The 25,910-nt window shown below is 31.8% G+C and overlaps 1 protein-coding gene across 1 annotated transcript; it reads right to left on the reverse strand.

The window, feature by feature from the left end:
• Nucleotides 1-11,105: 11,105 nt before the first annotated feature.
• LOC114740028 (homeobox protein knotted-1-like 6) lies at nt 11,106-19,279 on the reverse strand. Its single transcript, XM_028928145.1, has 5 exons — nt 18,944-19,279; nt 18,283-18,396; nt 18,013-18,148; nt 11,594-11,832; nt 11,106-11,486 (listed from the first exon to the last, which is right to left on the reverse strand). Exons 1-5 carry the CDS (start codon nt 19,277-19,279, stop codon nt 11,328-11,330), a joined length of 984 nt encoding a protein of 327 aa, XP_028783978.1. The 3' UTR covers nt 11,106-11,327.
• Nucleotides 19,280-25,910: the final 6,631 nt, after the last annotated feature.

Genomic DNA, 25,910 nt, shown 5'->3' on the forward strand with positions numbered 1-25,910 from the left:
GTTTTTTTGGCTCGCTCATCTTTTTATCCAAATGAGAGATAAGAAATCTCTTTCTTTTTTTTTCCGATAACCAACAACAACACCACTACTCTATATCAGACATTGCCAAGTTGACAGCAAAACTAGGGGGAGAATAAGAAGCTAATGCCCTCAGCAACATTCAATGAGTTTTTGGCCAAAACGTCAGCTACCCTGTGGCCAAGAATGATTCAAATAACTACAAATTACAAATGAATGATTCATATGTAATATTTTATAAAATTATTATATATAAATTAATTTCTTATACTACATGTTTGAACTATCCTAATTAAATTTTAACAGATTAAATTTATTTATGTTTAATAATATAATAATAATATTTTATAGCATATTACATGTAAACCATTTAATTTCCACAGGGGGGAGAGTCTCCTACCAAAATCATTGAAATTCAATTCCAGATGTTATGAGATCTTAACAAGTAATGTCATTATTAGAATTCTCAACTACAAAGGCCACTTTAAGACATCAATATCATAGTATTAGAATTACACTCAAATCATGCGAATAAGAAGATTGCTCCCTAAGGATTGTGGTTAGATTTTTGTTTTTGGCACACGATCGTCTATAAGAGGCAAGTACAAGCATACTTAAATCTTTAGAGGTAGAGATAAGATATTATAAGATCAAGCTTTCAAGAAGAAGAGGAGGTTTGTAGATAATTCATAGGTAATACACAACTAATTTCATTCAACTCAAACTTTCAACTTGTATGTTACTCCCTCCGTCCGTTCCTTATTATAAGAGACATTTGATGCTTATGGCATGTTCCTATATATAAGAGACTTAAAAGTTGTCTCTATTTTTTTGTATTGATTTCCTATTTTACCCCTATTTATTTTGTTTCCAACTCATACTCTCTCTCCCTCCCACTTCTCTTTCTTTTAATAATTTAATTGTTCTCTCTCATACTCTCTCTCATTATTAATAGGGGCATTGCTGGAAAAAATATTATACTTTTTACACATTAATTGTTCTCAACTAATTTTAAATTTTTTTTATCAACGTAATTTAGTTATTTGTTTCTTATAATAAGGAACGGAGGGAGTACAATGACTACACTTGAATTTATAGACTTTAGGTTGAGAAAGAAACAAAACATAAGCTCATCCACATTTTTTTTATAAAAGTTAAAGCTGACTTGACATAAATTACAAACTAAAGTAAGACATGACATAAATCTAAATAAAGTGACATGACTTAAAGTTAAAATGACAAGACTTTGAGTAAAGATGACTCATGCGATTTTTTAGAAAAGCTTAAGGCACACATAAAATAAAAGACTTGTGTAAATCAAATTACTCTGCTTTTTGCACAATTATCTAGATAGAGTATGAACTGTCATTGTTCTCGAGTGTTGCCAACTGTTGGAAGTTGAGCATTATTAGTTTGATTTGTAAATGGGCTCTTGCTCATGAGATATATTAAAACACCACTTTTCTTTTTTTCTGTTGGATCTTCAGTATTTATTTTCATATTTTTGTGTTCTTGTTAAGATAACTTTCAAATTCAATAGGATACGTCTTTGCAAAGTCAAGTAGCTGTGAATAAGGATTTAAGAATTGTGAGTATGGATTTGACTGTGAGTACTGAAAGTTCATTTGTTCATTAGGATCTTGTGAATTAAGTGGAGGAAGAGGAGTTTGCTCCTGTTGTTGAGTTTCTCTTCAAATGACGTTCCTAGAGTCAATTCAGGGTGTGGGGGTAGGCTTAAAAAATATAATAGATTAATTGAAGAAGATGGGAATTGGCTTTTGATCAGTATTAAGAAATTTGGCCTAGTGAGATACATGTTAGATTTGGATCATTTTCAAAATAATTATTTGACTCGGCTAAAAAAATATTTTAACTGAATTGTAACTTATTTTTTATTTTTAAACCAGTTAGTTAAGATTTGTCAAAGACAAGTTTATTAGTTCTCTTTTTTTCCTTGGCTCGAATTTGAGTTAAGCTTTTAGATAGACGCCTATTTAGCCCTGGTCAAACCAAAGAGTGAGGAGGGACCTGTTGAACCGATGTCAGTGAGGTGATCGTTGGCCGGATTACTCAGCACAAATGGTTTGGGTCCATGTTAAGAAGATATAAGAAGGAGGACGATGGATGGGAGGTATAACTACTGTGTAAATATTGCATATGTGTTTGCACATTTATAACTTGATATATTTTATGTATGGCACTGCTTCACGGGCTTACTATCCTATATGTATATTTTGTGAATTGATTATCTATTACTGGGACTTAGTGTCTCACTTCTTGTTCTTCATTGTTTTCAGGAGGGCCATCTAATACAACTTGGCATGAAAGAAAGTAGCAAGAGGCATATGTATGCATAGCCTAGTAGGCCTTTATGGCTTGAGATTGTATTGATAGGTATATTGCTATCAGAGGGCCCATGCTTTGTAACCTACATGTACTTTTTGTTTGATTGTTAGATAACTATATCTAGCATATACTTGTTAGACTAACCAAAGGCCATAGGATATTGTTGCATGTGACTCTCTCTTGTGGATCCACAATCAACTTATTTTGGAAGACTTCTATGTGTTGATATTTGTTACTATGTTTGTGATTATGTGGATTGAGTAGGTGTATGACTTATGGGCTACGCTTAGTCTTTTTGTGTCCTATGCCCTAAGTCTAATGACTGATGTTTCTAATAGGTTGTGGCCAATTAATGTGCCTCGTGTGTTATTGTTTTTGTTTTGGGCTTGTAGGTGTTTTTGAGAGCCTCAAGTCTTTTGTGATGTTCATAGGTTTGAGAAAGCGTGGTTTTCTAAAAAATATACTATTTAAGAAATAGCTTCTTTTAACTATGATAACATTTGTGTTGTGATTGAATCTTTTCTATCATGATTAACCTTTATTATAAGATAAATTCTTTATAACCATGGTTCGGTTTTAAACACTCTAGTCCAAATTTTTTCTACCCTAGTTAACTTCTTTAAATTTGTTTATATTTTATATAATAAGAAAAGATCTTCTTCTTTTTTTTGCAGTGAATTGTATAGTTGTTTACATCATCTAAAGAAAAAGGAAAAAAAAATCTAATATACGTGTCCAAACACATAATGATATTTATTTGACTTGCAAATTATATTAAAGTGCTTCCAACTAAATTTTTACATTTGGTCTAACCACATTTTTTTGTGTTTATTAAATAATAACAAATTTATCTAATTAAGTTTAGAATTAAACCATTTAATTATAATATTATATTACTATTAATATATATATATTTGTATTATCAAGTCAATATTTACATTAATATCATACTTTTCAAATTTTTTATCACATTTTTTTCATTTTAATACAAAACTCAAATTTGATTTTTGAATTAAATGTTAAGTTACAATTAGCATTGGAAGTGGTCAAGCTCAACTCATCAAAAGTAACAGGTTGGATTGGCAAAATGTAAACCCATTTTAATGCAAATCATTTCAACCTGCAACTCACTAGCAGGCTAGCCCAATTTTTAAAAAAATTACAGTTTTTATTTTTAGTTTAAGAAGAAAAAATTATCATTTTTGCTTAACTTAAAGGGTTGGTATAATTTTTACTCTTTTAAGTTTGTTCTCATTTTAGTCCAGTCCTTGAAGATTTAAATCATGGGTTTTGATCACTAAAATTTCTTTTAATATAAAACATTGGTCTTTAAAATTCAATAAAAACATGAACCAAAAATCAAAATGAGAATAAACTCGAGAGACAAAAAATTATATTAATCTCAATTTAAATATATCTTTGTATTTAGGTGGAAACATTATTCTAAATTTAATATCTTATTTTTTTTATTGTTTTATTATTTTTATATTAATAAAATAACTATTAAAATTGGATTATAGTTTATATTTGCAAGTTTTAAGATTAATGTAATTGTATAATTACACCAAAATATAAAAATAAGGAGAAAATTTTAAAATATTATGTTTATCTTCTTTTCTTTTCCTCCCCTTGCTCTCTTCTTAATGGCTAAGCTTTCTCCATTTTAAAGAAGATCATCCATGGGCCAAACTATTGATCTTCATTAGGTGGGATAATTTTTTTCTTACAATGTGTTTGATGTTGTTTGTTTTGGTCCATACTGTGCTCATGATAGCTTGTCAATCCCATACAATCATTTAAAAAAAGTGTTTTCACGCAAGTTGAGGTAAAATTTCTCACACATGTTTTTTTTTTGTATACCATAAAACCATTTTAAAAAAATTAATACAAACATCCCTAAAAAATTTCGTTTAAGGACCACAGTACAAAATTAATTTCAAAGAGCCCTCAAAACTTTTTGAAACTTCATTGTGAGACCAAGAGGCCAAATTAATATTAATTCCACAAAAAAAATGACACTATTTCCCCTCATAATAAAAGTGGGAGAACTCATTTGCAAGTAGAACTAGACAATTTGCAACATATATACGTATATTTACAACTGAAATTAGTCACTTTACCACCTAAAGAAGGTATCCGTGAGTGAACAAGTATAAGAGAGCCTATTTGTAAGTGAGACTAGACAATTTGCAACATGCATGCATTTATTTATAACTGGAATTAGTTCATTTACATGTCACCTCTTTTACCTGAAGAAGGTGTCTATGAGTAAACAAATGTAGGAGAGTCAATTTACAAGTGAGACTAAATAATTTGCAACATACATACTTTTATTTACAACTGTAATTAGTTCATTTACATGTTACCCTGCGATAAGTATTATGAGGGGCAATAGCATCATTTTTTTGTGGAATTAATAACAGTTTGCCCCCTTGGTCTTACAGTAAAGTTTCAAAAAGTTTTAGAGCCTCTTTAAAATTAATTCTGTATTGTGGTCCTTAAATAAAATTTTTTCTTCTTCATATATTCTTTTATATTGGAACTTAATGGGAAAATTTTACTACGACGTACATATCAATAGCAATTAGAAGCCAATTAGGCCTAATTCATTGTATTCTACATGATACATATCATTTGTCGTGGGGATATTCAATTATGTCCTATCCAGGCGTCTCATCCTAGTTCTATTCATTTTGAGATTTTTTTTAGATGAAATGAATCATGGAATAAGGGTGTTCCATCCTAATATATTATCTCTCTCTTTTCTTAAAATTTTATAAATTTATTATATTTATCATTATCATAATATTATATTTTTTATGGTTATGTTGTTTACAAGTTTTTCTCGTAACCTTTTTTTTAGTGGATATTTTAAATTTATATGCTTTTTGTCTTTTAAAATGGAACATTTTTCGCTACTACTTTTCTATATTGCTGATTTTTTTAATCAATTTTTATCTATTTTCGTTACATAACTTTTATCATGAATTTTTATACTCTGTATATTTGGTTTTGAGATAAAATTTTTTTTAGAAATTAAAAGAAAAAACTTATATATGATATCACTATGACACTATCCCATCTCAGCTATGTCCCATCTTGAACGGAATTCGATGAGATGAGATACAAGATAGAAAGACTATTTTGTGATTATTCTTGTCCTATCTTATTCTATGAACATTCCTAATTTGTTCTTATAACTATTAGCACAAGTTTCTTTAGATCAATTTCTACACGTCCTAAAATTAATAATGTCCCTTTTCAAGTTTTGTTTTTTTGTTGTGCAGTTTGTAAGTGTATTCATCTTTATCTACTTTCAATATCCTGCCAATGCAATCCTCCAATCTAGAGATAAAATGCTCATCATAACCGTGGGCAAATATGAAAAACCCTTGTCCAAGCTACAACGTGGAGAAGCGGGTTATCATTGGAGTCAAAATTTGGACTCCATCTTTGTCCTAAAACTCAGTATGTTGCAAAATCATCGAACGACCTCCAAATATTATTTTTAATATATATGGACAGACCAATTTTCCCAATTAATAAAATGAATGGAAAAGTACTTTGTTGGGCAAATCAAAAATCTCAAACTCTGTAAACCCCCAGATACCCTCACATGCTCTTCTAGTTTATTGAATTTCCTATAGAAAACCGTGATTATAAGTGCTTCTTGGCTGGTGTTGAAGGAAAAAGCCTAAACCATATTGCTACCCTGTCGCTAAGCAAATCGCAAGTCTCATACTTGGCCGTATTCTGTAATTCTTTTTTGGTGGCGTCTCTTGTGCATTTTTAGGCTATGTTTGGATTACTATTTAGGCTGTAAAATGTGCTCCGGAAAGCGTGAAACACGGGTTAGGAAACTATTTGAAGAGAAGAGATTGTTTCGGACTGCCTCTTCCCTATTGTACGGTAGGCCTCAAAGGAACTTTTATTTTAATGCATCTTTTTCGGCTTTTTTATTCAAATACGATGAACAGTAAAAAAATTTACTTAGATACGATAAAATCAAAACTATTTACAAAGATACTACATCTGAAATTGTTCAGACCGTGAACGACTTTAAATTTGTACAAAACTCATTCTTGGTCTAAACAACTTTAGTGAAGCTTACATCAAAAAATGAAAGTTGTTCTTGGTCTGAATACCTTTAGTGGGACTTATATCACGAAATAAAAATTGTTCTTGGTCTGAATAATTTTAGTGGGACTGACATCACAAAATAAACAACTTCAGTGGGACCCACAATCCATATTTGTCTTATGCTCCACGTGAAATTGCTTTCTTCCATGCCTTTTCGATCCATTTGACCAGATACATATTTAATCTAACTATATATTTACTCAAACATTATCTACTAAAAAAAAGTTATATATTTAATCAGATTATAAAAAAGTAAACTATAATTTATTTTATATGACAATTAATTATGTCTATATTTTTTAATTAAAACAAACTCAACATGTAAAAATGACTAAATATAAAATTGTTATCCATTATTTAGCAAAATACATACCAAGATTTTTTTAAAAAAACTAATCAAGAGAATGTACCTTATTCAAAAGAAAAATCAAGTTTCAAGTTGAGATAAAATATATATGATTGCAAGACCACACACACCACATACTTTACACGAAAGTATGGAAGGAGAAAGAAGAATGGAAGGAATCGGTCAAGTTTAAGAACAATTTGAGAAGCGATGAGAAGCAAATGGAGTGGGAATGTCGAATGCCATTATATAGACCAAAATTACACTATGCACTCACATACCAAAACAAAGCTGAAGACAATGAATGACCACTTTCTAAGTCCTATACTGATGGGAATATGTAGGGAAGGAATTCTTACGCATGAGTTGAGTTTCAAACAATGAAAGACTACTCCCTCAGTAACTTTGCGTGTGGCAGGAAAAAACAAAAGTATTGTCTAGTCAAATAAAAATTGAAAAGGCATGGAAGGAAGCAATTTTACATGGAGCATAAGACAAATATGAATTGTGGGCCCCACTGAAGTTGTTCAGACCCAGAACAATTTTTATTTCGTGATGTGGGCTTCATTGAAGTTGTTTAGACAAAAAACAACTTTCATTTTGTGATGTGGGCTCCACTGAAATTGTTCAGGCTAAGAATGAATTCTATACAAATTTAAAGTCATTCATGGTCTTAACGATTTTAGATATAGTATCTTCATAAGTTAAAAGCCCGGTAATGTTTTAGTAGCATTTGTGGTGAGTGGGACCCCGTAATGTTTTAGTAGCATTTGTGCTTTTTAACCGCGCGTCCCTGTGTAGGTGGGAAAGAAGGGACCAACACATTTATTTTTGTTACGCCGACATTTACCAGCATAGTTATATTATTTATTATTCTTTTAACTTACCAGGTCAAACAGATTATTCTTTTAACTTATATTATTTATTATTTATATTTTAATAAATATAATAATATTATCTAATTAAATTTAGTTTTTAAAAAATAAAATTATAAAATTTAATGATAAATATTTTAATGATATTATTTGAACATTTTAAAAAACCTAAATAAATTACTTAATTATATTATATGTTACATGATCTTTTAAAAATACTTATGTATATACTTAATCTTTTTAAAATTAGTTAACTGAGTCTTATATAAAAACTCATCATTTTCAGTCAATTTACATCTAAACTTAATTTTTTGTTATCTATTCAAACAAGTTTTAATTTTTTAAATTGACTTTTTATAAATATCAATCTAAATATAAAGCACATTGCACTAGTTGACTTTTATTCCAACTCATATTTGTAAAAGTCGTAAAAGTCAATTTGCGCTTACTAATCCAAACACTTGCTCATTCTTATGGCTCCTCTCTTGTCATTTTTTGCTTCTAGAATTGTGGATACCTCTGACTCCGTGTCCTCTTACTGTATTCTCTCTTTGTCGCAACCTTCTGCTTCTATGTACAGTCTCTCTTTGTTGCAACTTTCTGCTTATAATATACTGTATATATTTCACAGTTCTTGAATCAAAATGAGTGAATTATCACAATGAATATTTACGATTATTTTCAGGTTCTCTATCTCTTGGCACCACTCGATCATTATAATAAATGTAACTCCAATTACTCTTGAAAATGATAAGCTTCTTGGTGTAAGAAAAGGCATTTGTATATATGATTGTCGATCATTTTGATAGAATATCAAAAATGCTTATATCAATTTTTTTTGTATTCATTATGTTAAGTTCTCTAATCATACATGACCATGCATATGTACTATTTTTAAAATATCAACATTTAATATCATTTAGTTATAAACCCATATGAAAAAAAGTCAAGACACAAGACTATGTATAATTGAAGAATTTGACATAATAGATATAAAGATTTGAACTAAATATTTTTGATGGAACATATATAAGGTATCTTTTAGATAATTATAGTTGAATCAATATGATATCTGACGGGGGGCAATATTAGTTTAGTTTCGATCATAATAGTCAAACTTTTTGCTTTTGGTCCTTTTTGGATTAGCATTTGAAATTACTTATAAGTATGTTTCATGTAAGTCATGACAAAATTTATTTCACATAGTTATTTTATATTCCCTAAATTATAATTGAAAAACTATTTACAAGCCATTCCAAACAAGTCATTCAATATATAGATCTAGAGTAACTTCAAGAGTAGGTACATTAAAAATGGAAGTCTTTATCCTATGTTTGGTATGAGCCAAATGAAGGAAAAGAGAAGAGAAGGAAATTTTAACTAGCTTAATGCAAAAAACTGGAGAAGAGTAGTTTTAAAATTTTAATTAAAAAAAGATGCAAGATAAAAGAGTAACAAAAATCAATTAAAAACTTTTAATCCTATTTTTTCAATTTTATAATTCGGGCATATTAAATTTTTTTTTTTCTTGCCTCTTTTCCATTTCCCTCATAGCAAACCAACGCTTGCTAGATTTGGGTTATAGGTTTCATTCCTAGAAGTTAAAAGCCTGCCCTTTATTAGCACCCCTAAATTGCTAACCGTGTCGTCATCCTTTTTGTCAGAAGCACTGTGTTTTGCAATTGTCATCCTGTTAAAATAGATTTGGGGCATTAACGGCCTGCTCCTCAATTTTTTTTCCTACTTCCTAAATAATTTTTTATTTCTTTTTATTATTAGATCCTATATAAAATAAGTGAAATTGTGACATCTTAAAGATAAAATATGATTTAGTTTTTTTATCTTTTTATAATTTTTCAAAGAAAAATAATTCAAAATTGACGCAGTTTCTTTCTCATTTAGATACAATTTTAAAAAAAAATAAAAAATTGAAAATTGAAATATTTTTCGTTCATAAAATATCAAAATTTTATCATTTTACATAGAATGTAATTGAAAAAAAAAACAGAGAGAAACATTTGAATATTAAAAAAAAAAAAGGATTAAAGTGCACACAGCACTCCGAACTATTTTCCCAGGTGCACCCAGTGTCCCAAACTAATTAAAACGGTGCGTCCACATCCTAGGCTAACAGAAAAGTCTCGTTTCATCGTTACCTTGCTGATTCAGCGCAAGCGGTCTGATGTGTATTATTTTGACTAAAGCTCCCGAGACGAGGCCGGTGGAGGCGGGTGTTTTCTCGGAAGGCGACGACGATGTCGATGGAGTGACTAAGGAAAAGTTTACTGTGTTCTACAAGGAGGAAAGCAAATACGAGTCGAATGAGGAGTCAACAGAGATGAAGATGGAAGTGTGCTGTGACAGCGGTTGTGGTAGAAGAAATGGGATAAAATGTTAAAGACGAGGATATGATTGAATGAGTGGTACATGTACCAGGATTTAAGAGGATGGATCGGTGGTCTTTCTTTTTTTTAAGTTTAAAAACTGACAGAAGATAAATGTTAGAAGAGGAGGAAATAAATTGAATTTTTAGTCAAAATAATACACATGAGACGCCTGCGTGTTCGCCATGTAGGATTTTTCGGTCAAACTTCAGCTGAATCAACAAGGTAACGGTCAAACGAAACTTTTTTGTTAGCCTGGGATGTGGACGCACCATTTTAATTAGTTTGGGACATTGGATGTACCAAAAATTACTTTATGACACCGGGCACATCTGAAAAAATAGTTCAGGGTGCTAGGCGCACCTTAACTCGTCAAAATAATACACATTAGACGCATGCGTGTCCGGCACGTCAGATTTTTCGGTCAACTAACGGTCAAACTTAACTTTTCTGTTAACTCGGAATATGGATGCACCGTTTTAATTAGTTTGGGACATCAGATGCACTGAAAATTATTTTAAAACACTGGATACACTTAGAAAAATAGTTTAGGGTGCTGAACACACCTTAACCCAAAAAAAAAAAAGAGGGGCAGCTGACATCCCAAACCCTAATCAGGCCCAACACACAAGTCCACAACTGGTGCCGGTGCAGCCCCCTGCAATCCTATATATTTAAGCGTACATAATTCTTGTGACGACACGGTGCGTGTGGCTTCATAATTTCAAACCTAGAAATCTAGAGAATCTGAAAAGATATGACCAACTCAAAATAGAAGCATATACGAAGGTTGAAATCCATTCTGATTAATAGCAGCAATTGCTAACACACAAGGCCACAACTGGTGCCGGTGCAGCCCCCTGCAATCCTATATATTTAAGCGTACATAATTCTTGTGACGACACGGTGCGTGTGGCTTCATCATAATTTCAAACCTAGAAATCTAGAGAATCTGAAAAGATATGACCAACTCAAAATAGAAGCATATACGAAGGTTGAAATCCATTCTGATTAATAGCAGCAATTGCTATTTGCAGTGCCTGATGCAGGAATATAATCATACAAGCCATTCAAAGTCAATCTAACGTCAATAGCAATTATTACCATGCAAGCTAGCAGCGGGAGCTATAATATACGCACAGCTACAAGAGAAGTAATGGACAGGAAATTCATCAGGTCGATCAGTTACAACACAGACCATATATACAAGATACGACCTCAATCACTCGTGGAAAAAGGTCCATATAGGCCATCCAAAACTGCTGCTTGCATTTCCTCCGCTGGCTTCCAGTGGCGCTTCCTCTGGTTTATAAACCAATTGTTTATCTGCTTTTGATCCAGACCCGTCCATTCAGCTAATGCAACCTTATCCGCTTCCTGGTCCATCAAGAGCCATGTTAGATTGCAGGGTAAGTACAGAATTTGTCCCCCGAACTATGATTCTTAAGAAGCTAACGTGAAGCTTGCAGGAGCAAGTTGCTTACCGTCGGGTATGGCCATTTGAAGTGAATATTCCACCATGCAAGCAATATTTGCCTCGCTTCTTTGGGTAGCTTCTCTTTCTTCTTCTTTTTGGAAAATTCATGCTTGAGACCAATAATATATCCGCTATATCTACGAAGGAGTTTATCCTTCAACTCTCGATCTTCAATGATCCTCTTAGACTCGTTTTCTTCTTTCTCTTCCCTACTGGTGTCATCATCGGATGATCCAGTACCTTCATCTATCAAACGAAAAAACAAAATTATCACAGGAGGCGATTCATGTTATAGTTCATTAAATTCCGTCACCTGTCCATATATCCATATATCTAATGCATTCAGAGGCATAGATGTCCCCACTAATGCATGGACTATTTAGCACCATAAGACAAGAAATGATACACCCACGTCTTACATACGGCAAATAATTTTGGTCTCAGTTTCCTATGAAATTTAAACAAATCACTTTGGAAATTTCGGTGATAAGAAAAGAAGCACAAAGAACAACACACAAAGAATTGAGATAATTCACGTTGCAGTACGCTGAAAAGAATCTATTCCCAAACGAAATTCTACGTGTCATGAGTTTACCTAGAGAATGGGCAGAACAGTGAGAGTAACATGGCCAGCGGCCTGGAAGCGTCGTAACCATATATTTGACTCATAAAACGTATATGTATAAATGGCAGTTTATCTTCTAATATATATGTGTGTACATATCTGTTAATGAAAGGTACAATGCAAGCACTTGCTTCATTATGCTTCTGTACTTTTTATTCTCTAAAATTCATAGATGAAAAGTATCTGTAATATAATATCCTCGACTAAAATTATAAAAATAAACAAATGTTAAAAAGTAACTACTATTACATAATGATATAATAAACATTAATTATGTATGTGTGTTAGTTTCTTGTGCAATAGGGGGGAAAAGTTGAACCAAAACGAACTGTAAAACTTGGCAAACTAGTTTGGTTAAAATATACTCATTGCATGTCAAATTGTAATCAGAGAATAATAAATCAATAAATTATGCGATACAAATTTTTACTACTAATTTAACCACTAGCAAATGAATCTACTCACATATTTTTAAATGTGAAATATATTGCATATAAAATGTATAAAGAATTATTTGTAATGAAAATTAATCCTAACTACTCATGCAAAACGCGCGCGCATCTGGATATATAACAGTCGACCTAGTTTACCCTAAAATAGTCATCATAAAGTCTTGCAAAAACTGCCGAAACGGGGAAGAAAATAACAAGGTCCATGCAACATTGCAACCATATAACATAGCAAAGATCGAAGAACGGAAGGGAGCAAGAACAGTAAAAAGTAAAAAACCAGTCAGGCACATGCGAGCCAGGAAGGAGTAGCAACCCCCCATAGGGCAAGCAGGGCAGATATTTTGGGCCACAATTACAAGGATGTGACGGAACACTGCACTACAGGACGACGTGATCAGATATAATGAGCGAGGAGGAGGAGGAGGGAGAAAGTGCGGAGAAAGAGCGAACAAAAGTCTGTCGTGTCGAATCACAGTCAGGACTCAGGAGATTTGTCCGGGAAGGTAGGCCACGACGGTCAAAACCCGGCATTATTGAGCGTTCCGTCTTCTGGGTATTGTCATTTGTCGGGTTGAGTCTCCAACCCGCAACACGCCCCTGTCAACTCAAATCAGTTTCTGTACGATTTCTAAGAGCTTCGTCATTCCGATTTCCGACGATATCAAATAAATGCATCAGATTCAGATGACCCCTCGACGGGGCCCCCTGGGTGTAAGCCTGCTAGGGCTATCCCTATGAAAGCATACTCCAAAATAGTATCTTTGCCCAATACCTTGGACGAATAATTCATCCCCAGAAATTTCAATCATGTGTACGTAGAGTCGTGTGCCCCGATATCGTAATAATTACAAAACATTTTATGCATGTTATTCGTATAATTGTTGTGCACAGAAGTTTCATGCTAACAAATATAGATATATATATATTCATCTCGATCGCAGACTCAAATATTCAAGATTTCGATAAGCCACAGAAAAACTGTTCTGTGGCGCCTTAAAATTAAATATTATTGCTGATAAAAACAACTCCAACCGGATTCCTATTTACGAATAAAGGTCCCTATTTACAAATAAAAGTATAAGCAGTTTTTTAATAATGATTGAAGAAACTCAATTTATGTAAAAAGTGTTTATGATGATGATTTTAAACGAGACCTAAATCTTGGCTGTCTTTTGGTTTCACATAAATATGTTTCAAAGCTTTTTTTTTTTTAAAAAAAAGGACCGGTCAAAAAGGAAAAAAAGAAGCTATATTTCAGAAGTAAACTGCATCGATCGATCCAAAAAGAAACAGAAACAGACTGCTTTGCCAAATTTATGGGTGACCCCACGACTTTTAAATATATGTGCTACATGGGTACGTTCTTTTTCTAGGAAAAATATGATGGACAGCTCAGGATGTCAGATGCCAGAGAAAAAGGGTTGAGCAGGGATCTGACGGTCTGAAACCTAACTCCACAAGAAGCTGCATTGTAACGTCAAGTGCGGGAGTCCATTCTGTCAGACGATTCCCAGAATGGATCTAATAGGCCTCCACTTTTCGACGTAATAGGGATAGGAAACCCACGCCCGCTGCACAATGTGGCAATGCCCTCCCCTCAGCTACTAAATATGTTAATATATAGTGTTATGTTACCCCTATATATTAACATAGTCAGTCCTATATGATAAAGTTTTATTTATTGTTCATTATGGGAATTGTTCAAAATTTCATATTTTATAGCTGTTGATATTTTGATGATATGATTGTATGCGCGCAAAAAATACGGGATGATCCTAGATGAAAGAACATCCAATATCCAGTGCCAAATAAACAGACGAGCTCGTGATGCATATTCATACGATCAGCCTGACTTTCAAACAGCAAAATGTCCAGGCCAAGAAGAAAGGAACAGCTAAATACGAAATCAATCTGAAGAAATTTTAAAATCACTAGTCCATCGTAACGCACATAAATGACTATAGTTGCATGAGAAGAACAACCCAACTGGCAATTATATTATTAACCACATGGAGATTTCGAAGGAACTGAAATAAAATACGCAGGTACATATCTCTATTCATAGGGTTGAAGCGGGGCAAACCACAGCTCAAACGGGGAGATAGGAAAAAAAATTAAAAGATGTTAAATTCCACAAGACTAACTTTAAATCATGTACAAATAACCCCAAATAAACTTAAACCTCAACATCATTAAGTTTTCAAGGCTGCACAGATAACCTCCCAACAATTAATTATATACTCTCCTAAACTTCATTTTTATATACATATAAACCCTTACGAGGTGTTTGGCAACCCTCAAAATCACTTTTAAAAAACACTTTTTCTGCAAAACGAGACAAACTTTTTCACATATTTATTTCGTAAACTGTAAAAGCACTTTTGAAACCATGATTTGGTTTCCATCCAAACACCCTGCATCTTAAACTCTATGTAGACCCTCATATTCAAAATGTATGTGAATAAGTAATGAAAATTATAAAGTTTTAAATATTAGGAGGGCTACTCATACATGACATATAAAGCTTAGGAAGTTAATATAATCTAGCCTAAAAAAATAAAGACATACTCATAATTCTCACGTGCATGTATCTTCAGTATTACAACCTATAGTAATTAAATGAGAATACTTTGCAATCCAATAAAAGACAGAAAGAACTGATTGTCCGCTATTTTTATTCGAAACTAGAGAGCACGAGCAATGGCATGAAATCTAACCACGGAAAGTGGTACAACTGTTCCGCACGAATCTTGACGTATAATTACACATCCAGAACTATGTTATCACTCATCGCAACTTCAAAAGGAATGTTACGCGACCAACTACACGGAATCACAATTTCACAAGGCAGGCTTGTTATTAAATTCTATTTAAACACCATCACTTCATCAGATTAACTATATGTTCGTGCCTTCGCCAAACTGTCAATTGACATAACAAACAAGTCATATTTGCGCCTCAGATTTTTTGTTCCATGACATAAATATAGGGTCATTGTTTTCCCTCAGTTCCTTATCCATGACAATCCAACAATTCAGCACCAAAGATTCAAAGCAGGAATTAACTATATCAAGCAATCACCAACAAAATTACACAGGAGGAAAAGGCCAGAGATTGTTTGCCCTCAGTATATTCAAATATATAATTATCTTCAGACTTATGATTCTTAAATCGATTATAATATCTAATTCATTGCAATAAAATTTAAGATTAATTTCTGACAGCAATGATTTAACAGAAAATCTGAAGAGAGGCATCTGGCTCTTGGGAAAAAAAGGTTTCTTCCTAATAGTCAGACCTTTAATTTTATATTCTAAAGTATAGTTGTAACCAACTTGTGATATCAGTTTTCCCCCTTTGTTCAGAAGCCAAAAAAACACAAGCATGCAATCAACTGGAAAAAGCGCATAAAGTCGTTTGTAAAAGCCTACAAGGTCCGGTTTAAGTGCATCTCCGAAATGGACAATCCTGAAAGAACTCTCTTTTCCACGTTCAAATATGCTATTTTCCATCAAATACATAACCAAAATTCCCTCAATGAAGCAGCCTTATCTGGAACCGAAAGCCAAAATAGTCTATGAACAATTATATTATAAATGCAGCCTTGTACTTGTTCCTTTGATCAAGTAAAGGTAATAAGGTATTGCTTAAATTATGCTGCAAAACCCGACAGAAACAAAAGCATGAGCATTACACATCGGTTATTTATGAATTATCTGGATAGCAGATAGCCTCAAAAGTCGAAGTAGTTTGATTAAACAACTATAAACTAGATTTCAATGGAAGATGTGAGATCAGTACACCCAACACGTGCAGCCACACTACTTGGAACAGCAGTCAGTGTACTTCACTCTGTCACAGATGTATATTTTATTGACATCAAAGGATTAGTACTTATCCATAATCTTACTACTACCTTCTGTCCTAATTATAAGAGTTAGTTAATTAATTTGAGGAGATTAAAGAAGTAAATTGAATTAGTTATTTGTCATAAATAGATGTTATCTTTCCTAAAATATCATTGCTACTCAAATGTATTGACTAGAACTATCATTATTAGAAGGACTATTTTGAAAAAATATATATAAATATGAGAGACAAAATAGATTGGAGTCTTATATTTAGGACCAAAATAAAAATCAAATAGAGTCTTATATTAGGACCGGAGGAAGTATATGTTGACAAACAAGATCAAAGATCGAGCTTCTGGCCTCATCAATTCAACGTTTATTTTTATTTTTATTTTTTAAAAAACGTTGAAGGCTAACTGTTATCTGCATCTGAATGTTTTTAAAATAAAAGTGAACAACTCTCCACGTCAATGACTTTATTCCAGACATGTAAAGGTTAAAAAACTAATCTAAACGACCCCCCTCATCCACTTTATAAAATCCACATTCATATTATTATGTCTAGAAGGCTTCGTTACCAAGTCTGATAAACGACAGTAATAATCAATAATCCATAACTAAATATATGAAAATTATTGACCTTCGTTGGGAGTGGATCGATCAATAGAATTAAAAATGACTCTATATATGTAAAATGTCTTCTACCACCTGGAATTAATGTCTTCTCTCACATGATGTCAGTTCCCTAAAACAATACCCCTACCGAACTCAAAGGTCAATATACTTTCAATATAATAGTAATTCAGATTTAATTAGTCAAAGGATATTTTAAAAATTTTTTTTAAAAAAAAAGTTGATGAATGCCTAGTTTTTCATGTGATGGCTGCTATTTATAGTGCATCATTCACCATCTGTGGTAACCATAGCGTCAAAAGAAGAATCACTGAACAATGAATAAAGCTACGACTTACAAAATGACGCACAGATTGTGAGGCAAAAAAATATGACACAGTACAGGTTTCTTCTCATTGGACTAGAGCTTCTATATGGTTTCTGCCGTATTCAGAAATTTGTAGCCTTTCCGGAGATTTCATGGACCGTCTATATACATACATGCACACATAACAAATGTATGTATGCCATGCACACATCTGATGAAGACTACTCCTCGCTCAGCAAAGTACAGAATCCACTGTCCTCAAGATAGTGCAGAAAGACTGATCAAAACGTCAAGGAAGTAAGACCAGCAAACATGCGGACTTTAATTTCGCATTATTTTATTATTTTATGAAAGCTTTCCGCATAACTTTATGAATGCTTCTGAACCGAGAACTCTGAAATCTAAACCTAAACTAACAATTTCTAATTAAGCTATCATTTCGATCTCAGAAATCAGATAAAACAGGAGTAGTTTTCCAGGGGCATCGGATGTATAAATGAAAATCACCAAACACTAACTAGCAAGCAAGAGAAGAGGCTATGGAGCAGAGAGAAAAACCAGAATTGCAGTTCCGGGGAGGGCCGTTGCAGAGAGAGTTAAGCTGCATTTCCATGTCGTTAAGAAACGCGGTTGCTTCATCAAAAGGCTTCGAGAGATCCGATTTGTGCTTCACCAATAAATCGCAATACGTTTCCTTCAAATTAACCAAAGAAAATCACCATTTGAAAGAAAGACGAGTGAAAGAAAAAAAAATAAAAACTGAAAGACTACTATTAGGGTTTGAAACTCTTGAATTCTAAATAAGCGTGAGTATTCCGAGAAAGAGACCATGAATTCATCCAGCTCGGGGTCGGCACCCAAGTAAGTAGATCTCTGACATAGATCGCCATTCTCTAGTCCGATTTCGTCGAACAGTTTTGCCATCTCCGGCGGTGCTCCAACCTGGAATTAAGATTTAAGAGAGCAAACGTAGAAAGAAAAATTAACTTGAAATGGACCTGAAATCAATCAAAACAAAACTAAATACGAAAAGAACTTTTCATCTCAGCTCTGTCAACCCAAACAAACAACGCGATGACCTTATCAAAACACAGCTTTCAGATTACGCGCAGATGACAATACCAGAAGGCGCGGGAAAATTAGGTGTGGAAATTTTAAAAATGCAAGAATTAAGGAGTTTCAGCGTAAAACAAAATAAAACTCATAGCCGAAAACCACAACAAAACGGAATGAAGCAACCGATTCCGGAAACAACGCTTCAGCTTCACAAAATGTGCTTCGGTTACAAACTTACAATGACAAACGGGAAAACAACAGGATACAAATGACATTCTTCTCTTTGCTTTTCAAACCAGAAACATCACAAACACTTCTTAACTTCGACATATTTCGCGTTTTCAAGGGAAACGGGCAAGGTTTGAAAAGAGCGGGAAAAAGAGCGAAAATCGGCTGGAAAAAAGAAAACTGTTCTTATTCACGTGACTTGTACCTTTTGGCAATCGATGTAAGCATCCAGAAGTTTAGGATACAAAGGATGGCAAAAGATTTTAGCGCGAAGTTTTTTAGAATCCTGCTCGTCCTCGTCCAATCGGGCTTCCACTCTCTGAACCTTCACCATCAGTGACGACGGAGCATCTACCGCCGATGAAGAAGAAATGGACTGTGCTAATTGCTCCGGTCCAATTGAGGATGCCCAGCTTACAGGAGCCACGTAGTGAGACTGTGACGTGAATTCCTCTTGGAAACCGGTCGGTTGCCATGATGGAACCATTGGTGACTGCTCAGGATAACCGGTGGTAAAGTCGAAGTCAAACGGATTCTCCATTTTCTATGTCCGAGACAAGAAATTCAAGTTCATGGAGAATTGTGCGATAAGCCAAAGAGCAAAGCGGTGGAAAGAGAAGACAGTAATGCTACCAGTCTCACGCTTTTCCGCGCAAAAGACGACTTCGCTAAGTGCTGTGCAAATCATTCAAGAGGCAATGACATAAACTTTGCGAATAAGTGTTAAAAAATATTCCTCCACTCCGGTTTATAATAGTAACATCATACAATTTATATTTGTTTTTTTAATATAAATTCTTTTTATAAAATTTAAGATATTCTCATCTCTCTATAATAATGTTTTTTTATAATTTTGAGTGAAATATACCAAATACCTTTTTATTTTATTTAAATTATAAAAACCTCTCATCTATTTTAAATATATACAAATCCTTTTTAAAATTAAAACATATGTTACACAAAATTTCTTTATATATTTAAGGTTTTATTTTCATCTATCTAATCGTTAATTGAATATTAAGTTTGACTTTTAAAATTTTGTTGTAACCAAAATACTCCTCCTTAATATAAAAGTTATTTAAATATTTGTATATGCAAAAAAAATTTTTGATGCTAAAAAAAATATTTTTAATACATGTATTTTCAAAATTTTTGAAATGTAATAAAATTTGTTAATTTTGATTATATTATAAAATCTTATAATTTTAATTCTTCGTCACATATAATGAAACTTATTTATTTAGGTCTCTTTAAATAGCTAAAAAATAAAATGAATACATATTTTTACCATATAATATAAGTTATCTAAGTTTGAGATATTATAAAAATAATTTAAATTTATAATTTAATTTTTTAAAACAAAAATTTTGTTAGAAACATGTATAACTTATTTATTCAATTATATATTTACTCAAAGAATTAATTAAATTTCCATTCAAAGTTTTTATGTCTACATTAACTAAATTACTTAATTTTCTATCCCAGTATGATAAAAACATTAAACAAATAAATATTTTTAATAAAATAAAAAAATAAAATTAAGGAAAAGAAAAAAATCTTTTAATTTTTCAAAACTTTTAGCCAAAATTTAAGAATTTAGTATCATGAAGAGTAAATTAGTATATAGAAAGTATTTTAATTAAAAAATATCTTTTTATAATATTCTTAACGGAGTTAATGATTTGGATCTAAGTGTATGTTTCAAACAATTTGGACTTAAAGTATTTTACTCTAAAATTTTTAATAAACAACTAGCCTTAACTATTTTTTTAATTTTAAAAAATAATTAGTAAAATCTTATAAAAAAGACTGAAAATAGTACTCCTCTAGTCTTCAAGGACATAATTAACTAATTTGAATAGATTAAAAATATTAATTAAATTAGTTAATATAATACGTTATTTTTAAAATATCCTAACCATCTTTCTTAATTCATTTTGTCTCTCTCCTGCTTGATTATTATTGGAGAAATATTAATAAGTTTATTTCAGAAAAAAATTAATAAATATGTGAAATAGGTCTTACACATAAAATCAATATTAGCTCCTTAATTAAGTTATATGTTAAGAACTGAAGAGGAGTAATTGTCAATTTTTCCCACGTCACAAGCTAAATGTCTAGACTAGCTTTCTTTACGTTTAACTTTTTTTTTTTAGGGGTAATTTCTGATATCCAACATCTTTGGCAATCGACTAATTTGGATAGTAAGAATGTGAGCTCACTATAAAAGGTGCATCGCCCCCACTAAGTTATAATAGATTGTAAATATTATGACTCGGATCGCTCTAATTAAACTTCGTAAAAAAATATGAGTTCACGTTCTAGTTTAGATTAATTGTATCGGAGAAAGTAAATTTATAATGTTTATATATATTGATATTATATACTACCTCCGGTCCTTAATATAAGATTCCGTTTGATTTTTATTTTGGTCATAAATATAAAATCTCAATCCACTTTGTCTCTCATATTTATACATTTTTTTCAAAGTAGCCCTTCTAATAATGATAGTTCTAGTCAATACACTTAATTAGTAAGGATATTTTAGAAAAAACAATACCTATTTAGGACAAATAACTAACTCAACTTACTTTCTTAATCTCCTCAAATTAGTCAACTGGCTCTTATAATTAGGACTGGAAGTAGTATATAATAATATTTTTTTCTTTGTCATGTAAGGATAGTTTGAACACTAATTTTTACCCACGCCATTTCTCATCTTTATTGCTAAACCAGCTAGTCTCGATTGCACTTTTATAATACTGCTAATATAAATTTTATAAATGTGTTGTTATAAGTTGGCAAAAAAAAATGTGTTATTATAAGAACAATACTATATGAGCAATAAAGAGTGTAACTCATGTCAAGGTGAGCATTGACTCAGAATCTAGTTTCATACTAACGTGTCTCGTTATCAGACCAAAAAAAAAATGCATTTATCTTTCTATAGTACATCTCCTCTTCCTTTGTGAAAAAATACGAGTTGGTGTGAGCTAAGTGAAAAGTTATGTTCATTATAGATAGATATTGATGGATATAGGCACAAACAAGAATGTAGATTCGTATTTACTGAGAGAGAGGGAGGTCTTTTAATCCGTTTTTTCCCCGAAGGCCTTCTAAACCAATTCACATGCACCTGAAGTAGCAAATCGGTGCAAAAGTGGAGAATGCCTAAAAAGGTTTCTTGTCCGATGAAATCTTTGTTTTATTTATGTCCTTAAAAAAATACGAGTGTTTTTTTTTTTTTACTGTTTATTCTTGTTAGCTGCTAGTGCTATGCAACGATATGAGAAGTATGTATCCTAGATCAACTTCTACCTATTAGGCAACAGGAGGCGGTTGACGAGGGAAGATAATTTTTTTGGTGAATTTATGATATTCAGTCTTTTATTTAAAAAGAAAAAAAATTCCAGAAAAAGCCCTTGAAATATAAGAAATTCCAGATTGGGTCCTGAAATTTTGTAAACAACAGAATGGGTCAATGACCTAATCTGTCTTTTGTAAAATTAAGAGGAATTGATAATTTTGTCCTGACTAAGTAAAAGTGAGTAGTTATTCTCTAAACAAATTTAGGTAACGCTTACACTGTTTTAATGATTACATGATTAGTTGTAGTTAATAACAAGGTACCTGACTACGAAAAAGTAAGTAGTTATTCTCTATACGAATCTAGGTAACGCTTACACAGTTCTATTGATTACATGATTAGTTGTAGTTAATAACAAGGCACCTGACTACGAAAAAAGTGAATAGTTATTCTCTACACGAATTTAGGTAACGTCTAAACCCTTATAGTGATTTCTTAAATCATTGTAGTGAATGAATACAAATGAGAACAAAATTATCAATTCCTCTTGATTTTACAAATGACAGATTGGGTCATTGACCCATTTTGTCATTTACAAAATTTCAAGACCTAATCGAAATTTTTTATATTCAAAGGGTTTTTTTTGAGATTGTTTGAAAAAAAAGAAAGATATGAGAAGTATCATGAGCCAGGGGAAAAAACAAAGAAAAGAAAAAGGTAGCCAGAGGAGATCATTTCGACATGCTTTATTTCGTACGAAGTTGTTCATAGAGAAAAAGGAAATTGCCGTGAGATAAAACAGCTTTTTGAACTTGTAAACAATGGAAAGAATTATCAAAATATTAGGCTCTGAGAATTATTTTTTCCACAAATGCGGCTAAAGGTTTTTGTTAACCCTCACAAACATTTTAAAAAAAGTGATGTCATGAAGTTGAGATAAAAATTTTTTATATATTTATATTGAATTTTTTAAAATCATTTTAAAAAACCAATCTAAACACAGCAAATCTAATTCACAATTCGTTCCCTACAGATGCCATTTTACGCATCATGCATGGGAGATGGGTTTTGAATTTAGATACTGATATCATGTGATGTTACAGTAGCTGGTAAGACGTTGATTGATATGGATGACCCCAAAAAAAGGACGTTGATTGATACGTACGTTGAAAGAGTTATTTAATAAAGCAGACATTAAAAAAAAGGAAAATTGAAGTGAATTTATAAAACATATTCAAAATGTATATACAACTTTGAATATAATTTTTATTAACTAAAATATATTTTTAGGTTTTTAACTGTACACAAATTTAATTTATTCTTTAAATTTTGAAAAGTTTATTTGTAATTCTTTTATTCTAAAGTAGCTAACAAAAAATAATTTTATTGAAATCTTAAATATTGACAAAAAAATTTAAATGTTAATATATTAAGTTTAATTTTTAAAACAACAGTGACTATTATAAAAATTATCAATTAAAACTAATAATTTTAAAATTAAATAACTAAAAATATATTTTTTTAAACTTTAGATATCAAATAAAATGACAAAATGTATACTTGAGCGATTTTTATTTCATATAGATGTATGCTCTTTAAAAAACATGTTTATCTTTTTTTTCCATTGTGAAATACTTGCCGCGACGACCAAAATCAACCACCACTGCAGCAACGATCATCCCCCTTGACGGCTACTGTGAAACCAAAAAATATACTCAGCCCAGAAAATAAAATTCAAAACCAAAGAGCTTATATATATATATAAAAAATATAATCACGCGCATTCTATCCATTGCAAATAATTAATCTCTTCTTTACGAATACATAGTAGACGGCTCCCAATTAGATTTTCTATAAATACAATAACTTAAAATCGAAGTCCTTTGAATTGATAGTTTGTTATTAACTTTAGTAATGTGCGAGGATTAAATATATATTTTTAGCACAAAAAAGGTTAATACATAAAAATAAAACAATACTTAAAATCATCTTTATAGTTTCCAGCAAATAAAAAATTCCCCGGATGATCAATCTTCAGGTGGGAGTTTGTAGGGAAAAAGAGATATTGAGTGGGGCAAGAAGGAACCAAGATGAGAGCATTAAAAGGGTTAATGCATGTTCAAGTTTAAATATTTAATGATTCACTTTAGTTCTGGGACGTGATCTGAGGAAATCAATAAATATTTTATAAGGATGCAGATATATTTGCATTACAAGAGACTTTTTGTCGAATTGGAATAAATATAAATGTGATAAACACTTGGGATGTTGGAGAAAAAGCAAGGGGATTAAATAAATGAGACTGCCGAATCATTGTTCAGATACGTGATTAAAACATAAACAAGTCACTTTCAATGAGTAAAACAGATTCTCCACGAGTTTATGTCTCTGGAGATCATGTGGATTCTTTCACGCCCACAAAAGGTGGCCCATTATTCCACAATGAACAATGATATCGTCCTTTCTTTTCTTTCTCTTTCCCCTACTTGTGCTCAGATTGAGTTTGCATGACTCAACTCATACATATTTAAATTTAAGTGAAAGAATATATATATATATATATATAGGATGTATCCTGCTAACGTACGCTTTATAGTTTAGTAGCTTCAATTTATATTTGATTTTGGTTTAGCAAGCTAATGCTTGCAGTGCCGATTTAAACTCGTGAGAAGCACAATATCGTAAGGCACCCTTTGTGTCACTGTATCACAAAAGTGCTAGCTTATCTTCAATTTATATGACTATTGGATACTGTTTGGTATGAAGCATTGAAAATGAGATATTGAGATTGAAATTAAGAAAATAGTGTTTAGCATGAAAGATTGTTTATTATATGAGATTAGACAAACCCATACATGTGAAATTGATAGATACCATGGGAGAAGTGATATTCCCCAATTCTACTTCTATAGACTTACTTAATCTTATGTAACAAGTAATTATTTATGCTAAAGAACTTTTTAATGAATTTTTTCAATCATAATTCTAATTCTCATATCTCATTTTCAATGTTTTGTACTAAACAGGACCCAACAATTTAATGTATTTAATGAAATAAAGATTTGCCAACAGATCTCCGGCTAAAGAAGAAGAACTAATTCCTCAAAGCAACAGGAATCTCTCTCTCTCTCTCTCTCTCGCCATTTAAAGGGTTGGGTACTAATGTGTTTAAAATTATAAACGGAACTCTTGCTTTCTAGAAAGATTTCATGCTATTAAGTTACCCCTTCTCGGACAAATTCATAACTGAGCTTTCAAAACATACACAATATTTCTCTGCCAAAATATCAAGAATATTCGATCCCTTGACCGAAAAATAATTTTAGACTGTCTTGGAAAAAAAATAAAAATTGCTGGCCCTAAACCGAGTGCTCGATTAAAGTTTTTTCCTTTCCTTAATTGACCTGTACAATTTAGATGTTGTCCAGAATCTGTCCATTTGTGCATAGCTTGATTTGTGTGTTGGAGCACATATACAATTAGGAAGATTATCTATAATTAAATACACAGGTTTTTCAAATTTTATCTAGGAAAAATTCTAACTAAACTTGATTGAAATATCAGAATTTCTAGACTCTTAATGAATTTCTTTTTAAGCCAAAAAAACCAATTAGGAATTTTAAAATTTTGTTTTTTGTTTTTTTGTTTGGTAAGCACAGCTATCTTTCTATTGAAAGCAATATTGTTTAAGACACTATCGGGTATTAGGTATGAACACCTCTTCAGATTTAATGTCCGATAATGTCTCAAATAGGATTTTCATATTATTTCTCATTTTCTTAAAGCCATCTCAGATTGGCCGCTAGGGCTCAGGATGCAATTTGTCGTAGTGGTGTTTATTATTATTATTATTTTTTAAAAAGGG

The sequence above is a fragment of the Neltuma alba genome, unplaced genomic scaffold, assembly GCF_004799145.2.
Source record: "Neltuma alba isolate B1F8T4 unplaced genomic scaffold, ASM479914v2 tig00003024_pilon, whole genome shotgun sequence".
Taxonomy (NCBI): Eukaryota; Viridiplantae; Streptophyta; class Magnoliopsida; order Fabales; family Fabaceae; genus Neltuma; species Neltuma alba.